The sequence below is a fragment of the Rhododendron vialii genome, chromosome 10a, assembly GCF_030253575.1.
Source record: "Rhododendron vialii isolate Sample 1 chromosome 10a, ASM3025357v1".
NCBI classification, from domain to species: domain Eukaryota; kingdom Viridiplantae; phylum Streptophyta; class Magnoliopsida; order Ericales; family Ericaceae; genus Rhododendron; species Rhododendron vialii.
The window spans coordinates 16,337,847-16,354,750 of NC_080566.1; the positions used below are offsets into that span (position 1 = coordinate 16,337,847).

Here is a 16,904-nt window from a genome sequence, read left to right on the forward strand (position 1 = left end):
CTGCTGCACGACATGATCCATAAGGAAGTCGAGGTGTACGTCGATGATATGATAGTGAAGGGGAAGGAGCGGAAAGATCATCTCCCAGCGCTGAGAAAGTTCCTTGAGAGAATTCGGAAATACAAGATGCGCCTTAATCCACAGAAGTGCACATTCGGGGTCACTGCTGGGAAAATGCTCGGGTTCATGATCACAACCCGAGGGATTGAGGTAGACCCTTCTAAAATCAAGGCCGTTCTTGAGATGGAGCCACCCCAATCAGAGAAGGAGGTCCGGTGTTTCTTGGGAAAAATTCAATTCATCAGTCGATTCATCGCCAAGTTGACCTTGACTTGTGAACCATTATTTCGACTACTCAAGAAAGATGTGAAGTTCGAGTGGAAAGAGAAGTGTCAGAAAGCTTTCGAAGCGGTGCGAACTTATCTCCAGAACCCTCCGATCCTGATGCCGCCTACACCAGGAAAACCTTTGATCCTATACTTGTCCGTCACGCCCTCATCAATGGGGTGCATGCTGGCACAAGAAGCAGAAGATGGGGTTGAAAGGGCGATTTACTACTTGAGCAAGAAGATGGTAGGATGCGAGGAGCGATACACTTCACTGGAAAAGACATGCTGGGCGCTTGTATGGGCCACAAAGAAGTTGAGACACTACATGCTCGCTTACTCGGTGATACTGATCTCTCGGATGGATCCTCTCAAGTATCTATTCGAGAAGCCAGCACTTACCGGTAAGCTAGCGCGTTGGTTGCTCTTGTTAGCGGAGTTCGAAATCAAGTACATCACTCGCAAGTCAATAAAAGGGAGAGCGGTGGCAAAGTTTTTGGCAGATCGTCCGATTGATGGGCCAGAGCACACAGAATTTCAATTCCCGGATGAAGATGTGATGTCAACGGTCAATGAAACGTGGATGTTGTACTTCGATGGAGCTGCAAATCAGAAAGGATTCGGGATTGGCATACTGCTGGTCTCGCCTGAGGGGTCGCATATTCCCCTCGCATTCAAGTTGAACTTTGAAGTTACGAACAACGAAGCTGAGTATGAAGCGTGTATTGTAGGAATGGAAGCCGCGTTGGAAATCGGTGTCAAGGTGCTAGAAGTCGTCGGAGATTCCAACCTGGTTGTATCGCAAGCAAGCGGAGAATGAAAGGTCAGAGACGAGAAAATGAAGCCGTATCATCAGCAGCTCGATGAACTTCTCCCGAATTTTCAAAAGGTAACCTTCACGCATGTACCGAGGATGAAGAACCGCTTCGTAGACGCCCTGGCCACTTTGGCATCCATGTTGGAACTTCCAATTGGGGTGAAGCTGAGGCCTGTCCTGATTGAGCAGAGGGGAAAACACGTGTACGACTATGTCATGAACATCAACAAACCGGACGATGGGCTCCCTTGGTTCTACGATATTCGAAATTTCGTCGAAAAATGGGAGTTCCCTGCGGATTCAACTAAGAAAGATCGGATCGCGCTGCAACGACTCGCATCTCAATATATCATCTGTGGAGGACAATTGTACCGGCGATCTCCTTGCGGAGTTCACAAGTTGTGCGTTCACGGTGACGACATGAAAGCAGTAATGGAAGAAGTTCAAGAAGGAGTTTGTGGACCTCATATGAATGGGATGATGCTGGCTAAGAAGGTGTTAAGGCTAGGCTACTATTGGTCTACCATGGAGACAGATTGCATCGAGTACGTACGCCGGTGCCACAAGTGCCAGACTCATGCCAACCTTATCCATGTCCCGCCCTCGGAGTTACACTCGATGGCAACGCCATGGCCATTCTCCGCCTGGGGCATTGATGTCATCGGAAAGATCACGCCTGCAGCTTCTAACGGTCATAGGTTCATCTTGGTGGCAGTCGATTACTTCACTAAATGGGTCGAAGCAGCTTCGTACAAAACTTTGACGACGGTTCAAGTGGATCACTTCATCAGGCAAAACATCGTTTATCGGTATGGGGTCCCTCAAGCATTCGTATCTGATAACGGTGTTCATTTCAAGGGAAAAGTTCTGGAACTCTTTGAGGAATTCAAGATCCAAGTACATCATTCAACCACTTATCGGCCACAAACGAACAGGGCAGTTGAAGCAGCAAACAAGACTATTAGGACGATTCTGGAAAGGACTACTCAGTCAGCAAGAAATTGGCACGAACAGCTACCACTAGCTTTGTGGGGATATCGGACGTCTATCCGTACACCGATAGGGGCAACACCCTACTCTTTGGTGTACAGTATGGAAGCCGTTCTCCCCATCGAGCTAGAAGTGCCATCTTTGAGGGTCATGGCGGAATGCGAAGTGGACGAAGCTGAATGGATCAGCGGGAGGTTCGAGGAACTCATGCTGTTTGATGAAAGAAGACTGCGCGCGCTATACCACATTCAGGGCTATCAGCGAAGAATCGCCCGGGCATTTAACAAAAAGGTGAAGTCAAGGGACCTATAAGAAGGGGACATGGTGGTCAAGGAAATCCGTGCGCCAATTTTCGACTTACGAGGGAAGTTCAGACCTAAATGGGCAGGGCCCTACATCATCAAGACCGTCCTCTCTGGAGGAGCAGCTTCAATCGTCGACCTCGATGGCAACGAATTCACGAATCTTGTCAATTTGGATCAACTCAAACGTTATTATCCCTGAGAGAGCTCGCTGGGCCGAAAACCGCAAGGGCGGGCAGTTCCAGGCAAAAGTTAGAGCAAGCCTGCTAGGTTGAAAACCCGAGAGGGCGGCCTAGGCAAAAGTTAAGGCAAATAATCAAAGAGAAGCTCGCTGGACCGAAAACCCGAAAGGGCGGTACTAGGCAAAATTTAGAGCGCAAAAGGAGAGTGTCAATACCCGAGTGAACCCGTAGCTTGAACTACGTGCGGGCTTGATTCTCTTTTATGAGGGATACGTAGGCAATCTCATCTCGAGATTTGGTTCTAATTCCTAAATATTAAAATCCAATCCCAAATCAAGTCCAAATTGACAAATCCAAAACGCTTTTCAGAGCCGCATGTGATCAAATGAACTGAAAGGGGGAAACCCTTAATCAGTTGATTTTATTCAGATTACTTCTTTATTACAAGCTGAGCATGAAAATGAAAAAGCACAAAATCAAAGCACACTTTTTATTTCGAAGTCTGGCAAAGTAAGCAGTCAACCCATCCTTGCTTTCACATCCCTCCTTAGCCATTTGCGGTACCTTCCGGTCGAAGCAATAGAAAACAGTGGGTCACTTGGCTCGGTCCTACGAGTCCCCCACGACCGAGTGTAACTCCAAAGGCCCGGAATATTGAAGGGAGGGAGACGAAGCACTTCAGAACCCGACTACGGCACCTCCTGGCTAAGTCCAAGCTAACGGAGAACACGGAAGGGGGAGTAGAAGGAGAAGCCTGTCAAGCCAGCCACAAACACATGCGTCGAGCCCATGTTGCCAACGGTCATAGCAGGAAGCCTCAGCCAATGGCACCGCCAAGCAATGTCATCTTCCTCCGCAGAAGCAAGGAAATCAGCCCAATCATCTTCACTCCCATACATCACTTGAAAAGGACAGTTCCATCCACTTGCACGATACCACCAATCATTGGCTGGGGGTGTCAACAGACTTAATTTGTCGCAAAGCCACATCTGTCAAAAAGAGAGAAAACAAGTAAGGAGCCAGATAAAGCCTGAACCGACTATCGAGGTAAAATGAATGAGAGAAATAGAAAAAGGAGAGCTGAGTGAGGTCCCTAACCTGCAGCAACAGCAGACTACCACCAAAAACCCTTGTACGACCAGCATGAACAACATCTAACCCAATCAAGGTTTTAGCAAGAACCAATGGCGCAACATCCTTGCGAGCCTCAATCTGAGCAGCAACCCCCACCAGTGAGGAATTGGGCTGACCAACGGACGAAACCAACAAGAAGGCCGCCGGGGGCAAATGCAACAAGCCATCATCCTACGACCTTGGTGCTCGAAATCCGTCAAGTCTCCAGATGGGCTGAACCTTTCGTACAACTGCACGATGTTAATGGCATTACCCCGAGTAAGAAACTCAGCGACGTTACCACTAACACCCAGCTTTGCCTTCAGAATATTCTTCATGCTTTCCCTAATCATAGGAACAACCGGCTCAGCAGAGTCATGGCTTCCGAGATAAGCATGAAACTCCTCGACGGTGGGGCACAGTTCTTGAGAACCAAAGCGAAAGATGTGCACCTCTGGATCCCAGAAGCGCGCCGCCGCATGCAGTAAGACGGGACGAATTGCAACCTTTCGGAGATGTCTTAGGGCGTAAAGCCGATGCCCTCGGAAGTTCAGCCAGTCGATGCCTTCAAGACTGTCCAACCAAGGGCGAAGTAGGGCTTGGTTTTGCATGGTGATGGAAAGAATGGATTTTTGAAAGGAAATGATGAAATGAAGTGTGAATGGCTTACCAAAGGAGAGCCTGGTATTTATAGAAGCTTAAAGTGGGCAACACCACTTCCCCACCAGCCTTAAAACTCATCAAGTTTATCATTTTCAAAATCTTTTCAAAATTCAAACTTTGGAAACTTGGAAAATATTGTAAAAACCACAAGTCAAGCTTTGGGAAGCCCCTGTTCTGGGAAAGCAGCTAATACGAAGCCATTCAGGTACATTGAAAGCGTGCGAGCAGAAGAAAACAACAAAGGATAGCTAATAAGTGGCATTGGAAAACAAGAAGGGACAGTCCATGACAGAAGTCCAGAGCGCTCGGGAGTGAAGTCCCAAGCGCTCGAGACCACTCTCGAGCGCTCGAGAGTACTGCTGTTTTGCAGCAGATTCTAGTTTCCCCATTTTGGCTTCCATGCAACATTGAAACCCTGTATCATCAAGTTTAACAGTTCCCAGCAGTTGTCTAAGGGGTACAGCAGTTCTGTCCATATGTTTTGTCGAGTATTCAAGTGTGTTACGTGAAAAATCACAAGTTTTCCAAAGTTTTCACTCCTTGAGCATATCAGAATCCGTGTCAAGGGCATTTGGTCGAATCGAGCAACACGCTTGAGCCATGACGAGCCTCAATGACTGTTTGACGCACTCCAAAAACGTGTTAGCACTCTTAATTCGAGTTTTCATCATTCAATCGTACCAAAATCATCATTTTAAATGCAAGTGTCGATTGTCAAAAACATTTCAGTAATTCTCCCGGCCCCCTCGAGTCACAACACTCATTCTCAACCGCGCAGCGCACTCGGTTACGATCAAAAGCCCTTAAATCTAAATTTCATGGTCGATCGCTCGAAAGTTTGTTGTTTGGTGTCGATGTCGAGTTTTATTCCTCACTTTAAGAGTATCGGTCGAAATTCGCGTACTCTTTACGTTCTTTCAAAGCTAGACGAACATATTTCATAAAATACAATTCTGTAACAGCAGTGCGAACGAATAAAAGAATAAAGTGCGAATTCTCATAAATGAACACGGTATTTACAATGAGCAGAGAAAGAAGTACAAAAACTGGGGCAAACACGCGCCCAAATCCTAACTACCGGGGCACGCAGGCCCGAACAAAGCTGAGGCACGCAGGCCCAAAATCTACAACTACGCTGGCATGAAGGCCTATGTACAAAGTAAAGCTAGCAAAGCAAAACACGAGGCTCAGACCCATCAGATTCTCTTCTGCTATGGTCCCGCGGACTCAGAACTCTTGGGCTCGTCATCACCGTCGTCGTCAGGAGAACCAGAAGCAGTACTCGAGTTTGACGTCCCCAGGACACGTGACTCGGAGGACTCCTCTGTCCCCTCCTCTATCCCCTCCTCTAACTCCTCCAGCTCCACGCGAGCTGGTTTCCACTGAAGCGCCTCCCGAGGCAAAACCTCGAACCGTCCCGCGCCCACAGCAAGCCGTGGCGCACGTCCTGCACCCCGACCTCGCGTACTGGCAGGAACGGGAGGGCTCGTGGCACCCTGCGGGCGCATCCTAGCTGAACGTCGTGGCGGCACCTGCATACCACAAACATTTTCTCATTCTGTGCATATTCGAATGTAACTTTGCTCAAATCAAAATATAGAATATATGTGCATGTTATACCTGAGTGGCAACAGGAGAAGTAGTCACAGGGACAGGTCTCGTTTGAAGGACTCTCCCCTTAGCGCAGTCCTCCAAGAGGTGACGCATCCCCACCATCAGCATCACGGCCTGCTCAGCCCACTCTCGCGGCACCTACAGAATGATCCAAGATTCAGAATATACAAACAGGGAGTGGTCAATATACAAAGCAAACGGAAATATTGTTTATGCCTGAGCAGGAAATCGCATCGGTGGCTATGGGAGACGTGGCACGTCGATCACCTCCCATGCGCCCGATGAACTCGTCACGCCTATAGTCCACTTCAGTGTCGGCAACGCCGGTGGTGCTGAAGTCTCCGTGGTCTCTGGGACCCTTGTGCTCCCCTCTCCCCTACCTCCAGTACCTGCACCTCGCCCGCCAGTAGGGGCTCTAGCACCTCGTCCTCGACCCCATGCAGAGCGACCACCGCGGCTCCGCGCTCCACTCTCGTCCCTCCAAGCTCCCATTCCAGTTACCCCGTCTCTCGAACTCCTCCTTCACCCCCAGGCTCCTCGCCAAGTACCGATCTGCATAAGCTACGTAGTCCAAAGAGCGTCGAAGGTGCCTCTCCAGATCCGTGTCCGGCACGGTGAACAACTCAAGCTCAGCGCGAGTATAGGACTCAGTCCTCTGCACGCGTGGGGGAAGCAGCCCAGGAACCACGAACGCTGGAAGACCAAGTGACTGTCGAGTCACTCGATCCCCCAGGTACCACTGCCAGCCCAGAGGGCACTCCAATAGGACCCTGCTCCGTGTCACCTCCCGACTCCTCGGAAGGAAGTCAGCCTCCATCCCCGCCCACCTGTCCCAGTGAACCTGCAATTCAAATTTTGGATTCATTCATAAGTCTACTCGCCGAAAAAAAAATTGATAAAAGAAAAGCAAGAAGTGTCGATTGTACCACAACCCCTGTCAGGTTATCCAGCCAGCGCCGGAAAGTCATCACCTCCCCTCGTCGCTCCTTCGCTCTCTGGTATGCCTTACCCCAGGCTAAGCCGCGTGGAAGTAAGTTCGGGTCCGTACAAGTATTCTCGGGTGGGAACATCCCGAGAACCTCGTAAGCCCAAAGCTGCAAGTTTCATAATTCAAAGTCGAATAATCTCAAATGCATAATTCAAGTCGAAAAGCAGTCGAAAGCAATTCAAAAGCAATAATTCAAGGTTATACCTCAAACACCCGCCAGTACCCTCCAACTGTGTCTCCGACCCCGCGAGAAGCAGCTCCAAGAAGACAGTAGAGCATGCACAGAGCAGCACCTCCCCAGTCGAAGCGTCCCGTCTGTCCCAAGTCAACCAAGCCCGCTAGATAGCACAGGTGCACCCGGCTACGCCTGTTCGAGAATAGAGAAGCCCCGAACAAGTATAGCAAGTACGCCCGGGCCATCTGGGCCTCCTCCTTGTCGGTCGCAGGCTCGTGGTCCCAGTACTCCACGAACTGCCCATAAGCTGCCATCCCCCCGCTGTGGTGTGGCACTCGCCCGAGGAACCACCTCAGAGCCGCGTCGTCCAGCACCAGACTCGAGTCATAAGGGATCGGGTCTCCTCCAACCCTGAGCCCTGTGATCGCCGCGAAGTCGAGTGGCGTCACCGTCATCTCCCCGAACCGGAAGTGGAAGGTATTGGTGGTGTCCCACCACCTCTCCGCCAGCGCTGTAAGCACAGCCCGGTCCACCCTCACCATTGTCAACAGCTGTACGAAGGGTCCGAACCCTGCTGCCTCCACTAGTGCTCGCACCCTCTCAGGCAAGGCCCTAAAGTGCGCCAGTGAGCTGGCTGAGCCCCCGTGGCCGTACACGTCCGTCGTGCGCTGTTTCAACAAAGCAAGAAATAGCATTAAATCTCAAGCAGGAAATAAAATTTGAAGTAATTTGCGAAATTCAAGAAAAGATAAGTAATCGAAAACTCACCGTGACCCATCCGGAGGAGATGTGTGAAGCTCGGTCCCGGAGAAGCATCTCCTCAGGGTAGTCAGCATAGCCGGGGACGTAAGCCGTCATCCCCACAGGCTTGAAGAGGTGTGGTTGAGGAGCATACGTAGCCGGAGTGAACTCGGGCCGCTCCCTCGCCAGATAGGCTCGCCGCTCCTCCAAGTAGGCTTTCGCCTCGTCTACCGCAGTAACCCGTACCTCAACTGTCGCCTCGGCATGCACCCTGTCCGCTCCCAACTCCTCTGCCTCCGGTACAACCACCTCCGGAGTGCCCGAGCCGGCTCCGCTCAGCAAAGCCCCTAAAAGCAACGCCAAAGCCCGGTCCTCAGGCGTACTAGTATCCCTCAGCACCGCCGCAACCCCAGGATCGACACCGAACGCGTCCAAGACATCCCGAGGCTCCGCGTCCTTCAGGAAGTCCCCGTCCGCGAAGGGAACAGGGCGTGAGGACCCGATCCCGCTATCCCCACTCCTCGGCTCCAACACCGTCGCCGTCCTCAGCACCGGCGTCTCGCTGAACTGTCCAACAACTACCTCCTCACCACCATGGTCGGCTATCCCCCTGTCGCTTGCCCGCTCGGCAGCCGCAAACAACTCCTCCACGGTAGGGGTGAGAGGCCTGCTCGAGCCTCCGCCTCCGCTGCCCGAGCCTCCGTCCCCGCTGCCAGAGCCCCCTACTGCCGCCACCTCGGCATCCTCACAGGCAGCGACCGCCACTGAGCTCCCTCCGGCGACCCCCGGGTCACCAGCAGCTGCCACCACCGCGGCACCGGCCGTGGCGTCCCCGCCGCTGAGCTCCGCCCCTGCGCCACCGCCATTCCCCCCGGCTACCACCACCGTGGCACCAACCGTGACCCCCCGACCGTTGGGCTCCGTCCCATCGCCGCCGCCGACCACCCCGTCTTCATCCCCCCGTCGCCATACCAAGATCGGGAGAGAGAGAAGATCGTGAGAGAGAGAGAGAGAGGATCGTGAGAGAGTGGATTGAGAGAGGATTGAGAGAGTCGAGAGAGTGAGAGCAGTTAGTGAAAAGGGGTGCGGTCGATCTGGTTCTCGAGCGCTCGAGAACCAGGGTTTTACCCCCCTAAATCAAAAAGGAAGATGAAAGGGCGGTGGACCCCAGCGATGGTCCCGAGCGCTCAACACCACTCCCGAGCGCTCGGGAGTGGGCCCAGAGCACTTGACTCTTTTCGTCGCCGTGCCATACTTTTCGTAAGTTCATGCACTTCACCTTGATTAATGATCATTGTCCTTCAAGAATTTTTGCAAAATCAATCTCAGTCCTGTTTAAGTTCGAGTCGAGACAAAGCAATCGACGACGGATGTTGTTTCGCAATCTATTCTGGATCATCCTCATCCGCCCAAAAAGTTCTGCTTAGAGGTCGATAAAAAGTTTCCTAATCATCGATGTATTCACAAGAAGTTTTACCCAACGCGTAGTACTTCTTTCATCATTTTGTCCACCGAACAAAGTAATGGATGGGCCCCATTTCTTGTCTCTATCATTGTCAAAGCACTTGTCGATCTCTTTCCAATGCATGCATCACACGTGTTTGCATTTGCCCAAAGAACTACGCTGGTCTGATCCCTGCAGACGGGGTACGTAGGTAGTCTGAAAAGACACGACCTCATGCATTGAGTGCTTATATGCTTTTTATTTGCATTTGATTCGCAAATTGAGGATTTGATTTGGCTCGAATTGGGTTGTCTCGATCTTTGGGGCGACACTCGCGTCCAAACATGACGCCGAGCGCCGTCCAAAGAGGGGCAACTGTAGACACCCCAATTTGGACTTGTCAAATTTCCTTAATTTGTGGCCCTGAGGCTCCCCGATGATGAATATGGATCCGAACAAGCCATGTACCAATAGAGACGTTGCTCCTTAAAGGAAATGGCCAAAATCATTCCCAAGCACTTTGAAGCAGTCCCAAACGCTCCAAACTGTTTTCCAAAAATCACTAGCCTGGCTCACTTTCAAGTGCTTGAGAGTGAAGTCCCAAGCGCACGCTACCACTCCCGAGTGCTCGAGACCTCTCCCAGTGCCCAATAGGTGAAGAAGATTCCCACTATCCATGCAAGCCATCATTGCATTCCCCTTGAACCAGCTGAGATGAGTCAACACTCAATCTCAGTCAGAGAAGAGATTAGCTAAAGATTTCTTTCTTTAAAAAGGGATTTATTTCAAAATCATTTGATTTTCAAAAACCATGGGTTATATCCTCTTTATATATACCTTGTCTTTCAGCAAAGAAAGGGGGGACGAAAATTCTCTCTCTCTAAACTCCTCCTCTTTTCTCTCTCTTGTTCAAAGGAAAAAGGCTTAAAAACTCATACTTCTTCAAAGGTTTTCTTCACTCTACATCCACCTTTCACAACCATCCAAGGAGCAAAGTGTCAAGCAAAGGTAGAAATATTTCTATCCTTGGTTCAAATCAAGAGGCTGTTCTCCCTTTTGAGGGGGGTCTCTCAGCCTGTCCCAGTCCTTAATGCTGGGTGCATGGTTGGGAGACCTTAGTGAAAAAGCAAGAGCAAAGAGTCCACGAATAATGTTTTCCCAAAACCCCTACTAGAAACACTCTCGAGCGCTCGGGAGTGCCCCTAAGCGCTCGGGAGTATTTCCAGTCCCATGCATGGCATTTTGGTAAGCAGTAGGCTGGGGGTGAGGTGCACTTTTAAATAAAATGGTTTTATTCTGGCATGCAGACATAGAAGATCATTTTTCCTAAAACAGAAATGTTTCTTACAAATCTCAAGTAAGAACAAAGTTATCCTAAGTCAAAAATAAGATCTTCTCTTGTTGAAAACTTAGATAAGGGTGTTTGCATGATGAAGTGGTGCCATTTTCTATTTGAGAGTAAGCTGGCATGCAGCTCACTCCCAAGCGCTCGAAGTCATTCCCGAGCGCTCGGGAGTGCATACATGCCATTGCATTCCATTTTCCCAGTTTTCTGTATTTTCTGAGCTTTTGCATGCATAGATGTGTACATTTGCTCTTTTAAAAGTGTAGATCTGTTCGTGCAATGGCAAGGATGCATGACTTGAAAACTTGAGGTCCTATCTCAGTCTTTCAAGTCCTCTGCTGAGTCAGTGGTCAGTTTAATAGTATTTCATTTTGCAGTCTTTATATTATGTTTTGTCAGTACTAACAGAAAGTGCAGGTGAGGGTTCAGATACTCCCAAGCGCTCGAGAGTGCTCTCGAGCGCTCGAGAGTGAAGCCAGTGAACAGTGTTTCATTACCTGTTATCTTGCTGTCTTTCATCACATAATCACCCCTCCTATACACGTGCACCAGCATACACTGTTATTTGGCATCCTATTTGTGACTAACAAACTCTGCAGGATTTGGTCAGTAACACTCCCAAGCACTCGAGAGTGCTCTCGAGCGCTCGAGAGTTGATCCAGTGGCAGTTTACACAGCTTTGCCATCATGCATGTGTCCATCATCATTTCATCACTCCTTGTACACAAGCACCAGCATACACCTTCTGTACCTGTGGATACTTGCTACATGCTTAATGAAACAAAATCCCTTTGAAAAATCCCACAAATGTTTAGTAGAGACCGACATCGCGTCGGGCAAGGGGGGTGCCGTAAAAACCTTCCCCCCTCGTAACATGGCTTCCGAACCCTCGAATGATCTCTGGTTTTTCAATTCAAATCAATCAATTTTCAGATCCAAAAACGGTTTCTCGGGTGGCGAACCATAAATCCGGGTGGCGACTCTTCAAAATTTCTCAAATCGGTACGGTGGAGCGGTATGTGTTTTTCGGGCCGCCACGGGGGTCTCGGTTTCAGTAGCCCCGGCCGAGGAGGCCACGGCCCTGGCTGCCATGGTGGGTAGTGATAGTGGCGATGAAGGTGCGGTCGGTGGTGACTGAGTCTCGGAGAGTCCGGGTGCAATGGCACCGAGGGGTGAGGATGAGACATCGGGCCGATTGGAGGGTGCAATAGGTTTGGAGGAGAGGACCGCGGTGGTGGCAGCTCGGAAGGTGCAGCAGAGGAAACAGAGGCTTCTCCCATGAGACAGCCTCGGGCCGATTTGGGGAAGGACCCCATTGTCGAGGAAGAGCTAGTGGAGGAGCGAGAGACACCGGCCATGTTCGTAGGCAATGGCACGGGTGAAAGGGTCATCGTGTAGGGGACTTTTTAGAGACAGCGTCCCTCACGGACTTGGTGGAGACACTGCGAAGGGTACCTGGGCTGGCAGAGGCTTTGCTTGAGTCCCGCAAGAGGGAGTTACTGGCCGAGCTTGAGACTGGAGCGGCTGAGGGGCCATGGGTCAAGAAGGAGGAGGTTTTAGTTCCACAGAGGACCGTGGTGGACGAGGGGACAACGGTCCTTAGGCAACAGCGGTCCTTGGGTGGGACGGGCCTTTTACCGAGGAGTCTTACATGCCACTTTGGCATGCGATGGTGCCTTCGCTGCTAGACGTCTATAGACCAGAGAGGACTGTTTACGATGAGGCTTTAGTCCTGAGGGATCCACAGCAGCACTTGTCCTTGCGATGAGATGAGGTATGCTTTGATACTCGCATTTCAATACAATGCACTATGCTTCTCAATTCCATACTTTTGAATATCATGCCTGTTCATCAGATCATACCTCTTATTATAACAGGAAATAAGGATCTCGTGCTACGGTGGTGCGAGCGATGTGCCCCAATTTTGGGAGAGACTTCCGGAGGCGGCGAGGGAGATGGTGAGGGAGGCAGGTTTCGGGGAGTATGTCAGTGTACTGACGAGGGCAAGCAATGATCGCCAGGTAGTGAGGGCACTCGCCGAGAGGTGGTGGGACACGACAAACTCGTTCCACTTCTCTTTCGGCAAGATGACAGTGACGCCCTTAGACTTCTAGGCGATTACTGGTTTGAGGGTCGGAGGTGACCACATCCCCTACAATGCTATGGCGGGGAGGGACCCCGAGCTTTAGAGGCGTCTCTTAGGGTACAGGCTGAGGGCAGAGAAGGGGGATGCACTGTACACTCAGCTTTTAGACTTTTGGACAGAGCCTTTAGTGGATAGGGTCCAGGAGGAGCAAATGGCAATGTGCTTCCTGTTGTACGTTCTTGGTGCATCCTTATTTCCCAACAGGCGCTACTGAGTACACCTTTCTTTCCTGCCAGCGCTGAGGAATATTGGGGAGATTGCCCGTTTTGACTGGGGTGGCGAGGCTTTGGGGGCGTACTACGCCTTCATGGGGTCTCTTTCCCGAGGAGCGGGGAAGAGCCTCGGCAGCTATTGGAGAGTCTGGGAGGTATAGCCCAAAACCTTGCTTTTCCTTTTAGTTATTTAACCTTTCATCATTCTTTGTATATACTGCGCTAACTTTTAATGCTTTGGACTTTGCAGCTTTGGACGTACGAGGTACTGGACATGTACCCTCCCATGACGTCGTGTCCCAACGATGTGATACTTCCTCGAGTGCTCTGTTGGTCAAAGGAGTATTGATCGTGTCGTTTCCGTATCAAAAATAATTAATAAAACAAAATAATTACTACTACCTAAAAGATAGCGGTAAGTACTCCGAGTATCATCCTCAGGGATTACGAAGGTTAAATTGCGATTGCTTTAATTGATTTCTAACTTAATTCGAAAAGAGATTTGATTGTTGATTTCTAAAATATTTAAAGCTGAATAAAAGTAAGCAATAAAAAATGAGAGTTTATGAGAGAAAAGATCTAGGGTTTCGAATCCACTCGACCCGTTGTAACAATCTCTATACGATGATAAAGGTCTATTATTCGAATCAATCCAGATATCGTTAGGGTTCGCGGGCCCTCACGGTATAGCCAAAAGATTTCTATGAATCACCGAATAGCATGGGGTATCGCCGCCTAGCACGAACCGTCTTACTAGTACGATTCGTCTCTATGGCACGGATTGTCTAATAGCACGGCGCGTCTTACGGAGTATAACCCATCTTACTCAGCTATCACAAAACAATAAAGAACTGTTATATGAACGTGTATGAAAATCTAGAAAATCATACACAAGATTTGATAGAAAAAATTAATACCGCAAATAAATTCTTATATCATACAACCACGATTCGAATAATAAAACACTAAATCAAAATATAAACATTATTACTCAGAGATTGAGTTTCATCTATACCCTAGAAGAGAGTTTAGCCGGACATCGGAAGGGAAAGCATTGAGGTTCGGCTGACAGTAGGCATGATGCTCGAAGCGGCAGCCTTTCTTTCTTTTTCTCCATTGTCGATGCGTCCAAAAGTCCGAAACTCTGTTCTCTGATCGTGCGTGATGATGCTGCGTAGGTCTCTTTTTTTTCTCTGTAACGCCTCCTTTTGAATGCCTAATAAAAGTCACCTTTTTATCAAAGCTCCGATAGCCGACCTCTTCATTTTTTTAATTATAAAAAAAACCTAATAAGATAGTATTATTATAACATCATGGGCCCATCCTTAGTCAAAGTGGTGCAAGTCCAATTCCTTGGCCAATGAACTTCGGTTAAGTTCAGTGCTAAAGTCCTGACTTCATATTGTAATTCAGGCCTTCCACTTGATTGAGCCCGAACTCCCAACTTCGAACACCGTTAAATATTTCAACTTTGCGCTTTTTGTGTCAAACCCTTCAAATACCTACAACAAAAATAAAAGTATAAATCTCCAAGTAATATTATATAAATAGACTTAGCAAAGATAGATTAGGGAGCGCGTATGTGAACATTTACGCGCCTATCACACCCCCTAACTTACACTTTGCTAGTCCCTAGCAAACCAAAACAAATGCAACTAAAGAAAACAAATTAAGACAGGTAGTTCTTTTAAACCTCCAGGTGGCCCCGGTAGGACGAGTGAAGTCTCGTGAGGGTTTTCAGTAGTGATTACCCACAAAACACAGGAATCCTTTCACATGGAATCCAAAATCTGTCATACAACTTATTGGTTCATCAAGCAAAGAATATGCAACTACCAGAATGATATAAGAAGGCGCAAATAGTTCCAAACGCTATTAAGTCAAGAAATAAACCATGGCACCTAGGCTTAGCGTGTGTGATATGGGCTTCAACCACAAGTATGTAATGACTAACCGCTCTCTCCGGACCGAGTCTCGACTTCAATTCTTACCAAGTCATGCACTCACAAAGAAAAACACTCGAAACAAGGCGCATAGTATGAACTCTCAAGTGTGCGGATAGAAGTAATGCAAATGAAAGCAAAGCACTCGCACACTATGACACGAAAAGAACGCTTTATATGGTGGACACACGGTCTCATGAATGGAACACCAAGCATTGGAACTCTCTCTCTCATCCATCAATCCACTTTCCATCATCCCTAGGATCAAATAGGACTTTAATTTCGATTGTAATGCAGGGTAAGGAAAAATAGTTCAAGGTTAGGGTAAAATATCACATGTCCGAGAATAGGCAAACAACTTAGGGCTAATTTAAAAAATGTGAGCCCAATTTTTTTACTTTTTCAACTCCACCTTATCTTTCCTTCTACCCTTTCAATATTTTTCAACAATAAAGCATGATTCCTCCTTTTCAAACATATTGGTGCCCCTTTCATTCTTTTTTTTTTTTTTTTTTCTTTTCCTTTTTTTTTGTGTTGTGTGTTTCTTCTCTTTTTTTTAAAGGGTTATCACCAATTCAAGCACAAAATTTCTCAATCTATCCAAAAATTATACCTTTTGCCTTTCTCCAAACACAATATGGAAGGTGGAGCTAACCAAGAAAAGGCTAAGTATACAAGGCTCAAAGTGGCTCGCAAGGGATAAATGTGAACACAAAGGAACGAACTGGCTCAAGCAGCAAGAAAATGCCTATAATCCTCTCCCAGGGGTATAACATCCACATGACTAACCAAAATCGAGAGATAGTATTATGCGTTCAAATTCCAACACTCAGCAATCAAGAATAATAAGACCTCAATAAGTTGACTTTTTCCATGACAAACTAAGAGTTTACTTGACACCACTCCAACAAAAAGATAAGGCACGAAAGCCCACTAGGGCATAAGTCTCCACTAATCTAGCCATCAAGAACAGTCAATTCACAACTCACTAGTGATCAAAGCCCAAGTATACGTGAAGTGCAAGAGTGCTAAACCAAAGTGCCATAATCAACTTCTTAAGACAAGCTAGCAAGTAGAACTACCATGCCAAAAACAGATATCATTACGGTAGACAACACACCTCAACTTAGTTTTCCAACAAATAATCACAACTGGTTCAGACCGCATGCAAAAGGGTCCCACTATTTTTTAATTTTTCAAAATTTTTAATTTTTTAAGATTTTAAGAACAAACTACAAAATAGTCCCTCTCCCCAACTTGAACCATTCGACGCCCTCATTGAAAGTAGAAAAATAAAAAGATAGGACAGAAAAGTAAAAGAGAGGAAAGGTATCACCTCGAAAAGGAGGAACATAGCAGACTATTATAGCAAGAGGGAGACCCCCCAACTTAGATTGAACAACCTGCAAAATGTTAGCCTCCAAAACAACAAAATATATACAAGAAAAATAACTAAAGAACATAAATAAAGGCAAGAAATACAAATAAAATAAAAATCCATCCACTTTCTTCATGCGAAAGACACGGGTACTACTTTTCTCCCTCGTCAAAGACTGTGGTTCCTTACTTGTTGGAAGAGCAATATGCGTAGGATTCAACGATATCTTGAGAAGTGGTACCATCATCTAATAGGCTGTCACTCCCTCTGGGGCTGCCAGATTCCTTACCCACCACTCGGCTTATGAAGCAATCTCCGCCAAGCTTGACACTAAAGTCGGATGGTTTAGACAGATTTCTCGCTGCTAACTACGCGCCTGCCGCCAAACCCAACCTCCTAAGTACTACATACGTAGCTTTGACAAGGTGGCTATACCGGACCGTTGGAAACCGTTCGAGCATGGCAAACACTGTAGATATCACAAACTCCATGGATTTTAAGTCTCCTAGACTTCCAATGAAAGCA

The 16,904-nt window shown here is 48.1% G+C and overlaps 1 protein-coding gene across 1 annotated transcript; it reads left to right on the forward strand.

Moving 5' to 3' along the window:
* The first annotated feature begins 1,239 nt into the window (after positions 1–1,239).
* LOC131302945 (uncharacterized) lies at positions 1,240–1,874 on the forward strand. Its single transcript, XM_058329739.1, has 2 exons — positions 1,240–1,572; positions 1,842–1,874. Exons 1-2 carry the CDS (start codon positions 1,240–1,242, stop codon positions 1,872–1,874), a joined length of 366 nt encoding a protein of 121 aa, XP_058185722.1.
* The last annotated feature ends 15,030 nt before the right edge of the window (positions 1,875–16,904 follow it).